The 19,425-nt window shown below is 48.5% G+C and overlaps 2 protein-coding genes across 4 annotated transcripts; one reads left to right on the top strand and one right to left on the bottom strand.

Annotated features, from left to right (window-relative positions):
* SVBP (small vasohibin binding protein) lies at positions 1-6,034 on the top strand. 3 transcript variants are annotated; one of them, XM_024554819.3, is made up of 3 exons: positions 1-59; positions 882-1,031; positions 5,621-6,034. In XM_024554819.3, exons 2-3 carry the CDS (start codon positions 918-920, stop codon positions 5,705-5,707), a joined length of 201 nt encoding a protein of 66 aa, XP_024410587.1. In that variant the 5' UTR covers positions 1-59; positions 882-917; the 3' UTR covers positions 5,708-6,034. The 3 variants fall into 3 exon arrangements, with proteins under 3 accessions (XP_024410587.1, XP_053777393.1, XP_045046928.1); XM_053921418.1 differs by having other exon boundaries at positions 4-141; XM_045190993.3 differs by lacking the exon at positions 1-59 and adding an exon at positions 299-764.
* A 2,144-nt stretch (positions 6,035-8,178) lies between these two features.
* Positions 8,179-18,336, bottom strand: TMEM269 (transmembrane protein 269). Its single transcript, XM_053919671.1, has 6 exons — positions 18,258-18,336; positions 14,031-14,169; positions 10,061-10,158; positions 9,228-9,371; positions 8,399-8,599; positions 8,179-8,315 (listed from the first exon to the last, which is right to left on the bottom strand). The coding sequence occupies exons 2-6, from the start codon at positions 14,120-14,122 to the stop codon at positions 8,179-8,181; spliced, it is 672 nt and encodes a 223-aa protein (XP_053775646.1). The 5' UTR covers positions 14,123-14,169; positions 18,258-18,336.
* Positions 18,337-19,425: the final 1,089 nt, after the last annotated feature.

Genomic DNA, 19,425 nt, shown 5'->3' with positions numbered 1-19,425 from the left:
CGCCCCGGCCCGGCCCCGCCCAATCCCAGGCGCGGCGGCTCGGGACTCCAGGCCCTGAGGTAGAGGAGAGCGAGGATCCCCTTCGTGGGACGGTGTCCGTGAAGCGGCGGGGACCCAAAGTCCTGAGGCTGGAGCGGGAAGGTGCCGATCCCCGAGGCCGCCCGCCTCCGCCGCCATTTTGCACCGGGAGAGGGCAGCGGTGGGAGGGGGGCTCCCCCGGCGCCGGGCTTGGGCCCAGGGCGGGCGGGGCGGCAGGGGGCGGGGTCGGGCGGAGGGCGGGCCGGCCGACCAGGCGGTGGGGCGGCGGACTGGCGCGGATGCGGGGAGCAAGGTCCCTGCTGGCTGGACTGGGACGTAACTGTCCCTCAGGACAGAGGCGGAAAAGCCCTGGCCGGAAGGCTGGGGACCGCGCGGGGCTCGGGCCTCCCCGCAGCGAGACTTCGGCTGGCTTGCCCCGCTGGGCCTCGGCGTCCCCATCATTGTAACAGCCCCACGTTACACAGCACGCTCCGGCGTGCGGAACGCTTTCGCATGGGTCCTCTCCTCTGGTCCTCTCACGGCAGCTCATGGGAGGAGGCCAGGGAATGGAGCTGTTGTCCCATTTTGCAGACAGAAAGCGAAGGCTCAGAATGGGGGGATGTGCCCGGGGACGCCCAGCGAGGTCGGGGAATGGGCATCAGACCTTACTACTCCAGATGCAGCGCCCTTTGCCTCCGGCCACGCTGCCTCACCTGTCAAAGGAAGGGGCAGAGCTAGAGGATTAGGTAGGCCATGACTGGCAATTCTTTCCTTTCTTCTCCTCTTTCTTTTCTCCTTCCCCTTTGTCCCCCTCCCCTCCCCTTCCCTTCCTTTTCCGTTCCTTTCCCTCCTGTACCATCCAGGTCAGAGCTGACTAAGAAGTATTCAGAAGCCAAGTCATGGATCCACCTGCACGCAAAGAAAAGTCCAAAGTGAAAGAACCTGTCAGCAGAGTTGAGAAGGCCAAGCAGAAGTCAGCCCAGCAGGAGCTGAAGCAAAGACAAAGAGCAGAGGTGAGATGGAGGAGGGGCCTGTGTGCCTGCAGCCTGCTGGAGGCGATGCGAGCGTGGAGAAACTGCAGAACTATAGATGGCGTGCCCTGCCTGCCTCCAGGCAAAGCGGGCGTCCTGCAGGGTTAGAGAGATGGTGGCTGAGGTCCAGAATGGTGACGTGACATCCCAGAGTCACTTGCCAAGTTAGTGTCTACAGAGGACTCCTGGCACGGAGCGGCCGCGGTAGGGACCCCAGGGAAGGGAGAAAGGAGAGCAGGGACGAGGGAGGGAAGGGCCAGGGTGGAAGAGAGCGAGCGGCAGACGCCCCAGCACAGGTGCTCTGGATGTGGCCTGGAGAGGAGCGGCTCCCAGCGCGGAAGGGGAGGCCCAGCTCTGCACGCCCCCCGTGGGTCCTTTGTTCAGTCGGCGCTTGCCATCACTGTGAATCAAAAGCTCGGCCCATGCACACTGCCCACACTGAACCGCATGCTGGCGTGCACGTTTTGTTTTAGTATTTAACAGCAGGGAAAAGCTTGCTGCACTCCTTTCCCGCTTTCTATTTGTTTTCATTCCTTTCTCTCTTTTTTGAGTAATTAAAATATACAGGAAAATAAAATATAACAAACACCTGGGTACTCAGCGCCCAGATTGGGAATGGTTAACAATTTGTTATATTTTCCCAGAGCCTCTGTTAAATAAGATAAATAAAAATTACATATAAATTTGAAGCCCCCTTTGTCCATTTCCTGCCTTATACTCTTCTCCTACCCTTGACCAACCACTATTTCTTAATATACCTTTACATTCAAATATGTTGATAGATATCCTTGAATAAATAATATGCAGTATTCTTTGAGGTTAAAATTTTTACATGAATAAGTTTTATTCTGCACTTTGCTTACATTGTGTTTTTAGAACTATTTAATGTTAATATAACGGTCTAGTTGATTCCTCGTCGTTGCTTACGGTACTCTCTTTTATGCATCTACTTTAGTACATTGCCCATTCCTCCAGTGATGGACGTTTAAATTATTGCTTTGTTTTGTTTTTGCTGTTACAAACATTGCTGTAGTGAACAACTTCTCAATGTCTCTTTGGCACCTGCACTAGAATTTCTGTAGGGCATATTTAACTAGAAATAACACTACTAGATATTTTTAAATATTTTACTAGACATTGCCAGATTGCCTTCAAATAGACTGTACAAGCTTGCGCCTGCGTTAGCAGTGTAAGAGAGTTCTCATGGCTCGCTTCTTTCCCAACAATCGGCAGGGGCAGACTTTACATTTGAATTAATCTAACCCGTTCATTAAACAAATGTCGCGCTGCTACTCTGAGCCATGTCAGGCACTGTTGTAGGGACAAGGCAGAGGAGAGTCCCCGCCTGTGGGGCGTGCACTCAGTGAACATAACACGTAAATTCAATGTTGTGTTTGTAGTCAATCCATCAGCTGAAATCTGCCTTTGGATTAAGGCACACCATCTAAGAGCTGTGGACCTGGACCCTAACAGATTGTTCCCCATTTCCGTCACCTCCTCGTCCCACCTGGACTGAGCCCCCTGAGGATTTTACCACACTGTGCTTCGGTGAACAGTTTGAGGCCAGCTATGAGAAACAGCCCTCAGAAACTGTCCTTTGTGTATACTGTAGGCATAGATGTTGTGGAGGACATTGTTCGTGTCCTTATTGACACCCTTCTGGTCACGGTCCCAGCTCCTCCATAAATCCCAGTTCCTCCCATGTGACCTTTGAACTGTAGTCCTCTCTGAACCTCAGCTCCTCAGCCCCCCTTGGTAAAATGAAGGTGATAATGTCTGCCTCACAAGATTGTTGTAAGGAACAGAAATGTTACACGGAAAGCACTTAGCACGGTGCCTGGCACAGAGAAAGCGCTCGGTGAATGGCAGCGGTTGTCACCAGGAGTCGGCCTGCTTCCAAGCATTCGGCTCGCTTTCAGCGAGCGGACCCAGCGTTGCACAGCTGATCTTGCTCCTGTTGACTTGCTGAAATGTGAGGTTGGATTTGCACTCTAGCAGCAGCTGGCGCTTGCTGAGCTCTTCAGATGTGCCGGGCCTGGGGCCAGCCTGCGTATGCATGGCCACGCAGAGTCCTCACTCCAGGGCTCATCATTGTTAGTTACTCAGGTATTTCTGTCGCTCCCATGTTAACCTTGGTAAAAGCCTTCCTGCAGCAAGGTTGGGAGGTATCAAATACGTGACTTTGGGAGGTAAAAGGCATTACCCTCATTTTAAAGTGAAGAGATGTGACCAGAATCCCTAGTTAGTGAGGGACTAAGGGGCAGGACTGCCATCTAAACAGGTCTTCTGACCTTCAGCTCCTGCAAAAAGCACTTTGCCCTCTAGCTGCCTGCTGTTTTCTTTGTGTTGCCTAGAATATAATCTCCTAAAATAGGAATGTGACAGACCCCTTGGGGGAGGAAGAAACACAGTTTCCATTCAGTTCAGCGGGGATGCCACATTCCAGATGTGAATGAGAGATGTGAGGGTGAGTGAGAGCAGAAGGCACGCTTGGCAGCTGAAGCAGCATTTGACACTGGGGGACCCTTTCATCTTGAAAGTCTTTCGTTCCTTGATTCAGACCTCCTTACCCTTTTTGGGTCTGTTCTTCATCTGCTTATTTTATTTTCCTCTTTGTCCTACGAGCCTGTCTTCTTGACCTGGAGGTCTCCAAGAAGCCATTTAATAAACTTCTCAGTCCCTAGCACAGTAACACACAGATTACAAATTCTCATTGGAGTGGGAATGAATGAAGCAGAGGTTTAAATAATGTGTATGTGCAGTTTAAACAAGATAAGTAAAACAAACACCTTTGCACCTATCACCCAACTACAGAAGAAGCCCATGACCAATCAGGAAGAAGCTCCTTGGGCTCCAGTGTGGTCACGTCCCTGACCCTTCCCATTAGCAGTCCCCTCATTCCTTAATTTCGTGCTAATCACTCCCTTGCTGTTCCATATTTTATAATTTCTGTGTGTGTTCCCAAGTATTTTGTAGTGTAAGAGTATATTGTTTAGTTTTGCATGTTTCTGAACTTGATACACAGGGTCCGGCAGAAGGCAGGCTTGGGTGTAGTTGGTGGGGTACGCGAATGTCTCGCACGAGACGGACAGCAATGTGAACATCATCTAAAACGTCACATGGCGTGCCTGAGTGTGGTATTGTTATGTTACAGAATTACATGCTTATGACTTTGTCCTAAAAGGGGAGTTATTTGTGTCAGGCCCTGTATGTTGCTATAGTCTGACTTCATTCAACATTTTTTCAAACCATTCAAATTTATTTATTTTTATTGTAGTAAAATACATAAATATATATAAAACAAAACTTAACTGTTTTAACTATCAATATTATGTTTTTATGGAATCATTTGTGTTATTGCATGTAACTGTTTTCATCACTGTGGAATTCCATTTTCCTTAAAGATTAGAGGATTTTACCACAATAAAAAAAATTTTGTGAAAAAAAGACCCTAGGATCATTCGAGCTTCCTATTTATTCTAGTCAGCTTTGATCATTTTACTTTCTAGGGATTTATTTCATTTACCTTTTCAAACTTATTGACATAATGTTCATAATGGTTTGTGTAATCTTTATTACATCAGTAATTATGGTTTTTTTAATTCTAATAGTGTTTGTTTATGCCTACTCCCTTTTTATCTTGATCAGTCATGCTGGAGGTTTGCTTTAGCATTTTCAAAGAACCATCTTGCGGTTTTGGTGGTCCTCTCTGTTATACCTTTGGTTGCTTTCATTAATTCTGCCTTTATTTTGTATTTTTTCTGTGTCTCACTTCTCAGGTTTTTTCCCCCTTTCTTGTCTTTTTAATTAATCAACGTATTTTCCCTATACACAAACATTTCCCTTCATGTTTTTTCTTCCCCAAACTGGGAAGTCGTGTGATGTTTCTGGTCTGTAGTGGGCAGATTGCGACTACAAGGATAAGGAATGGTGAGGGGTAAGGTAGAGCCACGGCCTTTCACCTCAGAACGTCTCCTGCAGTTTCCGCTCCACCCCACTGCCTGCCCTGGGTCCTGTGCTCACTGCTGTGATACAGACCCCTAGGTGACCTGTAATCTCTCCTCCCCCACTCCACCCCTCACATGTTACCTTTCCCAAGGCCCGGGTATAATCAAGTTGCTCCCCCGCACTCCTGTCTGTGCTGGCTCTCCACAGTCCGCCAGATAAAGTCCAGATTCCTTCAGATGGCATTTAAGTCCCTGACGTACCCTTGCTTTCTCCAGCTCGCCAACCCCCTCTCTGTAATATCCTTCATATTAGCATACTTGAAGTTTCCAGAACTAATCCTGTACTTTTCCATTATGTGTGTTTAATCGTAATATCCCTTTTTCACCCTGTCACCTATCAAGTCCCTTCTTCAGTCTCTACTTGTTCAAATCCTACTGATCCTTTATGGGCCAGATTAAGTGGCCCGCTTCACTGCTGCTTTAATGATTCCCCCAATGGAGTTAACGCCTGCTTCGTTCCCGTACTGGTACAGTTCTGGCACTTCCAAGTGGCACAGCCTGCTGTGTCCGAAGGTGCATTGAGCAGCTGCCTCCACTGCTAACACATCTTTCTCTCCCGTTCAGATTTATGCCCTCAACAGGGTCATGACCGAACTGGAACAGCAGCAGTTTGATGAGTTCTGTAAACAGATGCAGCCTCCTGGAGAGTGACCCCCCGAGTTCAAGGAGATGGGACCCCAAGGCTTTGTGAACTCCTTACCAGTTTTAGGCTGAGATGGCCCCTTTGGAGCCTCACAGAACTAGACAAGAAGGCATTTGTGTTACTCCTACAACTGGACAAATCTGAACTTCCTACATGTAACTTCTGCTTCCCTGGTTCCTCCAATTTGATTGGCCCAATGCTTGCTGAAGAGACTTGTTTTATTCTTCTAAGACAATAGTCTTTTTTTAAAAAACCTTTTTCTATTGTTTTCAGAACAATCATTGTTTCTTGTGAAACTGTAAACCTCCAAAAACAAATAAAATACTAGTAAAATATGCATTTGTTCATAATTTAGTGTGGGAGTGCCTAGCTGTAAAAAGTGGAAGCAAAAAGAATGTTATAGGAAAGAAAGGGGAGGGGAGCTGAGGGAACCCTTGCTCCTTTAGGAGGGGCAGGGGGGAGGAACAGGACTGCTTCCTGGGGCCGGAGCTCTGCGGCCCCTGATCCTCCGTTTTTAGCCACACAGTGTGAACCTGTGTCCTTTACTCTTGGACGAGCCACTGCTCGGGGTCAGAGCTGGAAGCCAGGGTCCTCCCACCTTGTGAATGGACAGCTATCAGTAGGCCTGCACCAGCCGGGAGGGGAGTGCAGGCACTTTTTCTTTGTCATTTGGGGGTGACTTTATCCGGCCTAGAAATTGGTTTATGGTGGGGATATTCAGACTCATGGGTATTTGTAAGATTCTTACCACGCTGTAGTAACCTTGTATATAGCTCATTAGAACGCACGCCTAAATCAACTCATTTCCAAAGTAAACACTTTGGAGAGCCAGGCATGGGCGGGCAAGGGAAACCCAAAAGCATAAAATGAAGGAAGTTAAAATATAGTGGGATGCAGACACAGTCAACTAACTCGAAAAAATATGTGATAGAGATAGGAATAGAGAGCCGTGGGGAGCAGGAGGGGGCTCTGTTCCTGTACCAAATCAGAGCAATGTGGACTTTGGATTTTTACTTTTAAATCCTAATTTTAGATTTAATGTGTATTTTCCACACACATTGTTCTACAAACTTCAAGAAGTTGGGCCTGAGGTAAAAGGTGCTCTGGTGCCCTAGCTGAGGGGGGCGGGCCAGCCCGCAACCCTCGGCTCGCCAGCTGGGGGCAGAGTCCAGACAGCGCCGGGGGTTGCTGCTTTCAGTGGACCTACGTGTGCGTGTGTTGTTTCTGAGGTGCAGCTTCAGGGTTCCATACAGTACTGTTTACGTCTGTTCACTTTGGGTCTTAGAACACGAAGTGGCATTTGAATATCTAGAGTTCAGTATTCTAGAGCCTAGGAATAAAACAAGGTCCCGGAAACCAAACGATGCCCTCAAGCTTCCAATGTGTCTAATCTCTAAATGAAGCAAAGGCAGATGCTTTGGCTGTTGAAATAATTACAGAATTTTAAGTTACAATAACCCATACTCACTCAAGTCGGGCCACATGATTGTCCTGTGACTAGCTCTGCTCTATGCAGCCAGAGTCTAAGTTCATTGCAGCATTAGTTTCAGTAGCTAAGATATGGCAGCAACCTAAGTGTCCATGGAGAGACGATTGGATAAAGAAGAGGTGGTACATACATGCAATGGAATACTACTCGGCCATAACAAATGAAATGTTACCATTTGCAACAACATGGGTAGACAGACCTAGATGGTATTATGCTAAATGGATTAAGTCAGGTAGAGAAAGACAAATACCATATGACTTCACTTATATGTAGGATCTAAAAAACAAACAAACAAAACAAATTCAGATGAGATGATTGCCAGGTGGGAGGGGCTTGGGGGCTGGGTAAAAATAAGTGAAGAGATAAGAAGTACAAAGGGGCAGTTACAAAGTAGTCACGAGGATGTAAAGTACCGCACAGGGAACACAGTCAGTAACATTGTAGTAACTGTAGTTGCCAGGTGGGTAGCAGACTTATCAGGGGAGCACTTTGTGAGTTACCTAAGTGTCTAATCACTGCGCTGTACACCTGAGACTAATACAATATTGGAGGTCAACTGTAATTGAAAAAAAAAAGAAAGAAATGCTTAGTGAGCAGAGCCCCACCCCACCACTGCAGTAATTAACAATTAGCAGGGCCAAGATGGCAGCTCTATCAGTTCTGAAGGGTTTCACTCCTTTCCAAGGGATTATTAACCTTAGCGCCCAAGGTCCCCAACTGGTAAAAGAGCTGGAACTCAAACACAGCCCCAGTTGACCTTGGAAAAAACTGTTCCATCTGACATAAACAACTGTTGTCCTCAAGGCATTCAGATCCCCGAATAAGGGGGAAGAAGGGAAGGTCGCTGGTCCTACTGTTCTGTTTCAAGGTAACATACATCTACCACTAGCACAACATGGGAACGAGGAAAGATTTAGTGAGGATAAGGCAAGGTCGGCCCAACAGGCTGCCACAAACCCCACAGAAGCCAGAGGGAATGGGTAGAGCTGTTTAGTTTCTTAAGTGCTGCAGCCTAAGACACACTGCCTTGCCCCACAGAGCGTCTGGAAAGAAAATGTAGGAGAGCGACCACATCAGGCAGTAGAAAGCAGTCAGCGAGAATGGAGACAGAAACAGCATGATGACACCTGGAAGAAGAAAACAACACGCTCAGTTTTTAGGCAGCTGTCTGACGTGTGTTTCCTGCTCTCTGCTCTCCCACCCCACTCACCTCCCAGATAAACCACTTTTTTCCAGTTCTCAGAGTCCAGGATTTGGTCGTGTGGGTAGTAGCTCTGGTCCATCATGAATAGAATCATAAGCGAGGCCATGCAAGAGAGAATGAACGTGTTGCCTTTGGTCAGCAGGGAGGTGGAGGCCAAAACACAGGAAGCATAGGGGCAAGGGAGACCCTTGTATGTGAAGGGAGTGCCTGCTAATGAAAGGAAAGATGGGGGTTAGCTGTTTCCTGCTGATCTCAAGGTATCTGCACGAAGCAAGGCCCTGTCCCTTTGGATTTTCCCCGCCCCACACTCCAAACTCCTTTAATCCCAGGCAGCGGCAGACCATGAAGTATTTAGTTATTCACAGAGACAATGTGTGGGCTTTGCATTGGATCCCCGAGGTAAAGTGGGCAGCTGGGACCAGGTGTGAGCCCTGGCCCCTAGGAAGCCTCTGCAGAGGGTGCCCTGAGAGCTAGTCTGCATCTGCGCTCCCTGGCATTAGGATCTTAGGCAGTTGCCCTGGCCGGAGCTCAGTGTCTCCGTCTGTTTTGGGAAACTGGAGTATAACCCCTAGTTCTACAGTCTGAATCCATGTGTGTCGTCCAAAGGTCACATAGCAAGAAAAAGGCATAGCTGGCCCAAGAACCAAGGGCCCCCAGCCCCCAGACCAGGGCTCTGCCAATGAAGCCTGCAGCCTCCAGTGGGTCCGGGGCACAGGAGAAGGAAGGAAGAAGGACTTTATGAAAGGAAGGGGAGCAGTCAGTTACTGCACCCCAGGCTTCTGGCTCCTCCTCCTCCATGTTTCCCTAGTTCAGCCATAGACTGTGTTCCACTCACCAGCTGAATAAAAACACAGGCGGAAAGAAGTAGCTAACACATAGATGACGGCCAGGAACCCATTCAGAGGCCCATCCACGCCTAGGAGCAGGGCGGAGGCCAGGCCACAGGTGGTGAAGACAGCAAAGTCATTCAGCTCAGCTCCTGTTCCAGAAGGCCAAGGTTAGAACGTACCCTTATACTCGTAAGGGTATACATTACCCTTCTACATCAGTCCCCTCTGGTGGGGGTGCTGGAATGGTGACAAGCAGGGTCTGCGGTCCCCAAGGCCAACAACACCTACTCTTCCAGGGGATTCTATAGATCAAAGACTGGTCTCCTTCTGGCTCTTCCTTAGACTGACCATGTGGTCTTAGGCAAGTCCTCCCCTGTCTGGGTCTTAGGTCCATCCTGTAACATGCAAGGGTTGGACTACAACTGGATACAAATTAATAAACTCTAGAATGCTTTTTCAAGCAAAATCTGACACAGAAATATTTTACTTTGTTTTCAATCAGCTGCTCTGCTTAGAGTAATTTTTCATTTTCCCTCTCCCCCTCCATCACAACTACTCCTCCCACTCCCAGTTCCTGGATCAGCCCTGGACAGGGACACAAGGCAGACAGGGACACTGAAAGCCAGGCCAAGGATGGCCAGAGGTCAGTAAGTGAGCCAGCAGAGGAGCTAGATCTAGGCGGAGGGGCTCCAGCTCCACCTGGAGGGCTGCTTCTGCTACACGTGAGGGGTACGAACAGGACTGGTGTCTGAGAAGGCTGTCAGCGTCAGGAGATGAAGGAGCTAACCTGACACGGGCTCCTGGGGTCAGCGACTAGGGGTCTGAGGCCAGGACTCACCCGATTTGTAGCAGAGGCTGAGGTGTCTGGTCACTGTCCTGATAACCATGTCCAATAGGAAGCTGATCAGAAGCATCCAGGAGGCACAGTGGAATTTCCTGAAGTGCAGGCCAGCAGGCCCAAACAGGACAGCTCTTCCACAGTGTCCGCTGGACAACCACTCCACGTCCAGTACACCAGTACGTGCACGCACGCACACACACCCCTGCAAGCGCCCCCCACTCACATCCTGATAAACACTGCTTTACACACCACGCACATGCACGCACGCACATGCACACCTACATTCCTTCCATACTTTCAACCCACGGTCTTGAAGGAGTGCCCCCAAACCCCCAGGCGATCACTAAGCCCCCTTCCAACTCCAAATTTCAGGCGTATTCAATGTCCTAGGGGGCCTCGGTTCCAGCCCAGCCTCTGCAACCACATTACTGTGAGTTCTCGTGTAAACCATTTCCCCCTTTCTCTAGGCCTCTGTTCCTCCATCTGCAAAGTAAGGGGTTTGTGCCAAATGATTTCTTTAATAGATATAAGCCTGTTCAGATTATCTATTCTACTGTGAGTTTTGATAGTTTAAGCCTTTTAAGGAATTGGTCCATTTCACCTAGGTTATCAAATTTCTGGGCATAGAGTTAGTTGTTCATAATATTCTTAGATATTACTTTTAATGTCCGTAGGATCAGTAGAGATGGCTCCTCTGTCATTTCTGATTCTGGTAATTTGTGTCTTCTCTCTCTCTTTTTTTTTTTTTTTCTTGATCAGCCTGGCTAGAGGTTTATCAATTTTATTGATCTTGTCAAAGAACCAGTTTTGGTTCATTGATTTTTCTATTAATTTCTTTTTTTCCCCTAAAGATTTTTATTTATTTGTTTTTAGAGAGAGGGGAAAGGAAGGAGAGAGGGAGAGAAACATCAATGTGTGGTTGCTTCTCAAGTGCCCTCTACTGGGCACCTGGCCTGCAACCCAGGCATGTGTCCTGACTGGGAATCAGACCCATGACCTTTTGGTTCACAGGCCTGTGCTCAATCCACTGAGACACACCAGCCAGTGGATTTTCTCTATTAATTTCTTATTTTCAGTTTCATTGAGTTCTGATCTAATTTTTATTGGGGATTTTTTTTTCTTACTTTGGATTTAATTTGCTCTTCTTTTTCTAGTTTGCTAAGGTGGAAGCTCAGGTTATTGATTTTAGATCTTCCTTCTTTCCAATGCTTTCTAAAAGTCTTTTTTTAAGAGAAGTTTTAGGTTTACAACAAAATTAAAAGGAAAGTACAGAGATTTCCTGTATCCCCTCTCCTCCCACATATGCATAACCTCCCCCGTTATCAACATCACTCACCAGAAGTTTCTTGGTACATACCAAGGATGACCCTACATTGCCACATCATAATGAGTCAAAACCCATAGTTTTGACTGATCTTAGGGTTTGCTCTTGGTTTGTACATTTAATGGATTTGGACAAAAGCACAATGTCATATATCCCTCATTATAATATCATACAGAGTATTTTCACTGTCCTGAAAATCCTCTGTCCTCCCCAACACACTCTCCCCTTTTCTGGCAGCCGCTGACCTTTTTATTCTCTGTTTTCTTTTCCAGAATATCTAGCCTTTCAGATTGGCTTCTTTCACTTAATAATGAGCACTTAAGTTTCCTCTATGTTTTCTCATGGCTTAACAGTTCATTTCCTTTTAGCACTGAATAATACTCCATTGTCTGCATGTACTACAGTCTTGTTTTGTTTTTTATCGAATCACTTAGTGAAGGACATCTTGGTTACTTCCATGTTTTGGCAATTATGAATAAAACATCAAAAATATCCAAGTACAGTTTTTTGGGTGGACATAGTTTTCAATTCATTTGAATCAATACCAAGGAATGCAATCACTAGATCACAAGGTAAGAGTATGTTAGTTCATAAGAAACAGCCAAACTATCTCCCAAAGTGGCTGCACCATTTTTGCATTCCCACCAGCAATGAATGAGAGTTCCTACTGCTCTGTATCCTCTTGGGTGCGGAGGTGGTATCAGTGTTTGGTGGTGTCAGTGCTCTGGATTCCGGCTATCCCAATAGATGTGTAGTGTCATTTCACTGTTGTGTTGATTTGTATTTCCCTGATGACATATGAGGTTGAGCATCTCTACCTATGCTCATATGCCATCTGTATATTTTCTTTGGTGAAGTAACTGTTAAAAGTCTTCGGCTCTTTTTAAATTAAGTTGTTTATTTTCTTATTGTTGAGTTTCAGGCTTTATATATTTTGGGTTATAGTCCCTTATCAAAGGTGTCTTTTGCAGATATTCTCCCAGTCTGTGGGTTGCATTCTAATTCTCTTGATGTAGGCTGTTGCAGAGCAGATTTCTAGTACATTCATTTAATACTATAAATTTCCCTCTAAGTACTGCTTTTGCTGCACCTCACAAACTTTGGTAAATTGTATTTTCATTTTCTTTTAGTTAAAAATGTTTTTTAACTTCTCTTGAGACTTCATGTTTTATTCATATATTATTTAGAACTGTGTTGTTTAACCATCACATATTTTGGGATTTTCCGGTTATCTGTCTGTTATTGACTTCTAGTTTAATTCCATGTGGTCTGAGAGCATACCTTATATGCTTGCTATTATTTTAGATTTGTTAGGGTATGTCTTACAGCCTGGCACGTGGTCTACCTTGCTGATCTTGAGAAGAACATGTATTCTGCTGTTGTTGGATGAGGGAGTCTATAAATATCAGTTAGACCAAGTTGATTGATGGTGCTGTTTAGTTCAACCATATCCTCACTGATTTTCTGCCTTCTGGCTCTGTCAATTACTGATAGACTCTATAATAGAGGATTGTTGAAATATCCAGCCATGACAGTAGATTCATCAATTTCTCCTTGCAATTCTATCAGTTTTTGTCTAATGTATTTTGATGCTGTAAATGACTCCCAAGAGCTCTTTCAGACCCTACAATTAAGGATTCTATGCTTCTGTCCAGAACATGCTCCCAGACCCTCTGAAAGCAGCCACCACAACCTCTGGCAAACCTGCAGGAGGAGGCCATTCCCAAGTCTCCAACTCTGACTGCCATGCTTGGGCTGCTGAGCAGGAGCCACCAAAGAGCCTGACCCCAGACCTCAGCTGTCCCCAAACTACCTCGGCATTTTCTTTGTTTAGACCTAACCCTATGTGTTTAAAGGGAACTGGGCCCACCCCCATAGCACAAAAACCACACTCCGAGAAGCTCGGGCTGAACTAAGAAGATAGGGATTTTCTGCTGCAAGTATGCCTCACATTATGACTCCAAAAGCCCACATTTAGAGAATCATAAAGTTTTCAAGCTAATATCATCAGGTAAAATCATCTTATTTTATGGATGCGACACAAATCCAGAGGAGTCACCTGCTGTGATTACAGAGATTCAAATAGATCAGGAGGGTGTTAATTGCACTATAAACAATTTATCTTTAAGAGTCACTTTGCCAAGGCATTGACATATGATTCAACTTACAGTAATTTCATTTGCTTACAACCTTTTGGGGGTCCATATGCATGTCTCAGATTTTCCAGAGCAGTGCTAATTTTCAATATCCCACCAGATCATGTATTCTTACTTACAATCAAAAAATTGGAATGGTAGCCTGCTATCCAAGGATTATATAAAGTCTACCAAAGCAGCACCTTTTGACTTTCTCATGAAAATCATTCTAGGCTGCCACAGCTAGAAGAGGAGGTCATAGTGCAAGCTCCTTGTTTGAAAGATGGAGAAACTGAGGCTCAGGGATGTAACCTAGCCAAGGTCACATATCCGGCTAGTGGTGGAACTGAAGCTAGAATCCTGGCCCTTTGACTCCCAACCCACTATGCTTTCTCCTGCTCCCATTTGATCCCCATGCCTCAGTGCCTGGATCTCTAGACTCCCCCCTTCTTTCCCCATGCCCTTGGTTCCAGCTCTTGGCTGAGACCTTGCTGGGCCCCAGACCTACTTGCAGAAGCTGCAGAAGATGGAGAAGAGCCCCAGGATCATGTTGGCCAGGGACAAGGCATTGGCAACATCCTTCCAGGAAAATTCATTCATCTGGGGAGGACTCTGGTCATTGGTCAGGAAGAAACTGGTGCACTGACCTGGGGCACAGGGGAGAGGGGCAAGGGATTCCCAAGGTCAAAGAGTCCCAAAGAGGCTCTTGAGAACCAGGTAGCTCCTGTTCCCCTAGAGTTCATCCCACACCTGCACCCTCCCAACACTGTTTCACTGGCTGGGATGAGGCGGAAGTAGGAGGCCCAGGAGGAGGTAAAGACACAGGTGTGGAAGCTGAGTGTCTTGGGAAAGCCCAACAGCGAAGCGAGTGAACCCGCACAACCATAGTTCCCATGGCGCTCTGACTACACCCCTTTCCCCATAACAGAAACCTGACCCTCCGGGCACCCCCATGACCCAGGGTACAGAAAGTATGGGCCCTTCCCCACTTCTGAAAGATGAGCCTTTTGTCTTTGAGTTCTTTGTCGTAGATGAGACTTTTTTAAAAATTACAAAACCACTTTCAATATTTTGGGGTGAGCCCCACAGGAATAAAAGCAACTAGAAAGGGGTGACACCCCACCCCAGGAGCGGCCGGGGGTGGGGAGAGAGGCTACCTGAGGGGAAGGAAGAACAAAGGGGGCCCACTGCAGACTCAGGCTCCTCTGTCCAGCAGGCCACGCTCACGACCTCAGGACAGGGCCGCGGCTGAGGCGCCTCGAGCTCCTGGTTCTGACAGGCCCCAACCAGAAGAGCAGGCCCAGCTCCGACAGGGGCAGGAAGAGATGAGAGAAAACAAACAAAAAAATGAACGTGTATAGAATAGAAAAGTTCACAAGGCACTTTTCACTGTGTGCTCTCTTCTGACCCTGAAGACTTTGGGAGATGCTGCTCTGATTCTCCCCACTTAATCCTCACTCGTTTTAAAGAGTTCATTTATTTATTTTTAGAAAGAGGGGAAAGGAGGAAGAAAGAGGGAGAAAAACATCGATGTGAGAGAGAGACATTGATTGGTTGCCTCTCATACACACTGGGACTGAACCCTCAACCCAGGCATGTGCCCTGACCAGGAATCCAACCACTGTTCCGCTGCAGCCTTTGGCTTTGCGGAAGAACACACAACCCCTGAGCCACAGCTGTGTGGGCTAATCCTCGCTCATTTCAAGGGTGAGGAAGCTTAAGCTCAACGCCTCTGTACAGTCCCAGGTCCTTCTGATCCGGGCAAGAGTTAGGACAATCATGGTTCTTTCCCATAAACCCTGGCACCAACATGTCAGAGGCTGGGAGGGGCTGGACTTGAAGTTTATCAGGGCAGCGCTGTGGGTTCACTGCTCCCACAGGCCCGACTTTCACCAACGGGTGTCAGGGGCCCCATCACCAAAGCCATTGGGACTCTGCAGATCTTCTCATACCAGGGCCACTCAAAACCTAAGACAGCAAGCAATGTGAGCCAGAGAAATATGGGAGGAGATGGGGCAAAGGACTCTCTCCCCATGACCCCTCCATCCCAGGCTCTCCTGGGCCTCAAGGCCGAACCCAGCAGAACCAAACACCACTATCCCAGCCTAGCCCATGTTGCCTGGAAGAGCAGCATCCCAGCATCTCCGCTTTTCAGAGGCAGTCAGCAGGTGCCTGGGGTATGCCTACCAATTACCAAACATGTCTCATCGATACTAGTTTGCTGTTTTTTTTAAATTAATGATCAGTTATCTACTATGTTATCTCTTTCATTCATAAAGCACTTTCACCCCTGTGGTTTCCACTGGCCCTGTGAGGACTACCAGGTAAGGTTAACCATCCCCACTTGCCAGGTAAGGCAAAGAAGACTCAGAGTCGGGGAGAACCTTGCTCTCTGTCACTGTCACCCCTTGGAAGTGGCAGGCTAAGAATGAAAACTTCTGTAAGTTTCCTCTGTATTCTGCTTTCTACCGAAGGAGAAAGTATTATTAGGAGTAAGTATTGTATTCATTGTAAATTCAGACTGAGCTGGATTTTGGGGGAACCCTTGGTCTTTATGGAACTTCTAGGCTATCCAGGAAAGCAAGACTCCTGCATGCATGTGGGGACTTACTCTGTTCCCGGTGGTGCCTCATCTTCCAGATGGGGATGCTGAAGTTTCAGGATAGTTAAACAACTTAGCCCAGTGAATGGTGGAGCTAGGATTTGAATTGGGTCTCCTCCTTCACAATTAAATGCTATTTTTAGCATAATGTCCAGGTCCCAGGTGTGAAAGGATGTGGACCTGAGAGTAAGGGCTGTAGGAATGCAGGGGGAAAGGAACAATCCATTCATTCGGCAAACATTATGTCATAAGCAAGACTTATGGTGCCTGGGACGCAGAGCAGATGAAGATCTGGGCTCATCTTGCAAGGAACTCAGTCTAGCAGGAGAATCCAACCCTGCACAGGAGAAGTGACCAGGATGCTAAGGCAGCGTAGAAGAGGGGACCAGCCTGCCAGGGGGCTTAGAGCAGGGGTGTCAAACTCATTTTCACTGAGGGCCACATCAGCCTATCGGTTGCCTTCGGGGGCCGAATGTAATTTTAGGACAGAATAAATGTACCTACCCTTAACAGTTAAGCGAGAGCTCGGCACTGCTGTTGGGTAGAAACAAGGTGGAGGGCTGGATTTGGCTCACAGGCCTTGTGTTTGCCACCCGTGGCCCAGAGGTTTCTCAGAGAAGGGGGTCATAAGTGAGGTACTGTACTACAGTGGCCTGTGGAACCAGATCATGTCACTCCCTAGCTTCTTGGAAGCCACCAGTGGCTCCCCAATGCCCTCAGGATAAAATCCCACGCCTTCACTTGGTATTTAAGCCTTTCATAAAGAGGACCTGCTCAGCTCAAAGCCTCCTCTCTCTACTGCCCCCTGATCCCTTCTCTGGCCCTCCCTCTGATCTTGGGGTGGGTGGTGGTCCTCTTTGGGAAGCCTGACACGCCCCTCAAACCTGGGAGGGTTCCTCTACGGCCACATCTCCTTGCGTGCACTGTGTGACACTGGGCACTCCATACTGGCACTGCCTATCTTGTCTTCCTCTACTGCAGGGGAAGCCATTTGAGTGCGGACCAAGATGCCCTGTGCCCACCCTGAGGCGTGACATAGAAGCTGTTCAATGATTGTCAAATTAACAGAGTAAGTCATCTGGTGCTTCCCTGAGATCCTCTCCCTGCACAAAATCACACCTCTCCCCTGCAACAGGGCCTGGTCAGTTTGCCCTCCAAGAGGACTTACGTGATTTCTCAACTATCCACCCCCTTCACCGCACACACCATCTACCCAATGCTTATGATCTTCCATGTATTCATTAAGAAAAAAATATCGGGAGATGTCTGCTCTGGGCCAGGCCGGTGTGTCCTGGGGATGGAGACAACAAGCCCCAGACGGCACGCTCAAGAAGCTTGGAGTGTGGTAGGGGAGTCAGACGTGCGGGGCAATGAAGGCAGCGTGGCCAGGATCAGGTTGGACGAGGGGATATCGGTTGCTCTTTGCTGCAGGTGCAAAGAGAAAGAGACTCAGTTTGGGGGAAGGTCTCACTAACGTGGCATTCGTGGAGGATCTCTGCATAAGAACAAAGTTGGGGCCTTCTTGGCAAAGGGAATTGTAGGAGTGAAAACACAATGGGGAGGCTGGGGCCCAGGGGGAGAGGGGACTGGAGGCAAGTCAGCAGGGAGGCCACAGTTGTGACATGCCCTACACGCCCTTGCATTGCGGCCTGGGGGTAGGCAGTGATGTCTACTTTAGTAAAGACGGGGTCTTGGACAGATAAGGGTTTGGGATGGAGGGTGGTCCGAAAGGGAGAAGCTGCAGAAGAGAAAACCAGCCATGAGACTGGGGAGATGTGAGTGCGCGGAAGGGCAGGACGCTGGGGCTGTCTGACGAAGGCAAGGGGAGACTTGAGTGCTACTCTGACGTTTCGCAGGGAAGGAAATGGATGGCGGGCCGTTACTCGCCAGGAAACCCGGGGGGGCGGCTCTGGAGTGAGCGGCTCCAGGTGGAGCGGTCCAGCAGACTGGGACACAGGGCGCAGTCACTCTAGTTAGAGAGGCCCTCCCCCACCCACACACCCCCAGGCCACCCCTCTGCTCTCGAGGCCAACAGCCCCCAACAACAGAGAGCCGGCCTCTGGAGCAGGTCCCTCTGAACTGGAGACACTGCTGCTCGGAGTTCAGTCCAGACTCCACTTGACCACGACCCACCGTGGGGAAAGACGCGAGAGAAGCAGCGGGCTGGGCGACCACAGTTTGGAAGAACTCCTTCCCTGGGGGCCTGGTCGCTGACAGCACTCGGGGGAGGGACGTGCGCTAACCTGCCGCGTTAGCTCACCTGGGAACAGGACATTCCTAGCTGGGGTGGGGGCCCACACTCCTTCCCTGCTTCCTGTGTGGGGGAGGGGGGGCCGCCCGAGCAAGGGGCTGTGGCACCGGCCCCAGCTTCCTACCTCGGCTCTTAGCTCACAATCCCCGAGAGGCAGGGGAGGGGCAGGCGGACTTTAGCTGGCGAAAGAGGGGCCTCAATTTGCCGGGAAGGCCTAGCACTACTAGGTCTTGTAGTGGGCGTGGTGGGGTTGGAGGGATCCAGGAGCGGACTAGTCTCCCTCAACGCAGTGTGGAAAGGCTTGGCAGGTGAAGAGACCAGAGTGCATGATGAATTGGAAGGAATTTGGGAAGATAAGGCTGTAAAAGAGTGGATGCAGGGGTCCAGACTGTGAAGGGCCCCTAGAATGTGAGCCCCGTGTAGACAGCGCTTTCGCCCGTGCGGCTCACTGTGTGCCTGTAAGAACGTTCAGACAATCAGTAAGTCCCCCTCACCTCGGTATTTGTCGGATGATTGACAAACTGAGTAATTTGCACCCTGCCCTGAAAACAGTAAGTTTTAAATAGGGAAGTGACATGGTCCAGTTTGTTTGAGAAAGAATATTCTGGCAGCCAGTGTGGAGGAAGTCCCAGTAAAACTGCAGGAGACCAGGCCGCGGGCTGGAGCAACGCTGTATTGTTGGTCAGCAATTGAAGGGAATGGGGAGTAGCCAGACTAGGGGCCCCAGTGAGGTGGAATCCCAAGGGTGCAGGAGAGGAATGAGAGGGAGAAGGCAAGATTCTCTCGGAGGTGTCTAGATTTGGCCACTGGATAAAGTGTGCTACAGAAAAATTTGTTAGTACTGGGTAGCATCCCAGGCACCAATTAGTTCTAACAGCCGCCCCACATCCTCCCACCTACCCTAATGCTAAGTTAGAGCACGGAGAGCTTCCAGGACCCCACAAGATATGCAAAAGAAGGGGCGGGCCTGGGAATGCAAGCGACACTTTGCCTTTCCTCGCATCCTAGAGGGGAAAGAATGACGCAGGATCTAGTGTGTCCTGAGGGGCT

The sequence above is a fragment of the Desmodus rotundus genome, chromosome 3, assembly GCF_022682495.2.
Source record: "Desmodus rotundus isolate HL8 chromosome 3, HLdesRot8A.1, whole genome shotgun sequence".
In the NCBI taxonomy this organism is placed as follows: Eukaryota; Metazoa; Chordata; class Mammalia; order Chiroptera; family Phyllostomidae; genus Desmodus; species Desmodus rotundus.
Note: the sequence above shows the minus strand (reverse complement) of the source record. Positions and strands in the feature narration are given on the sequence as shown.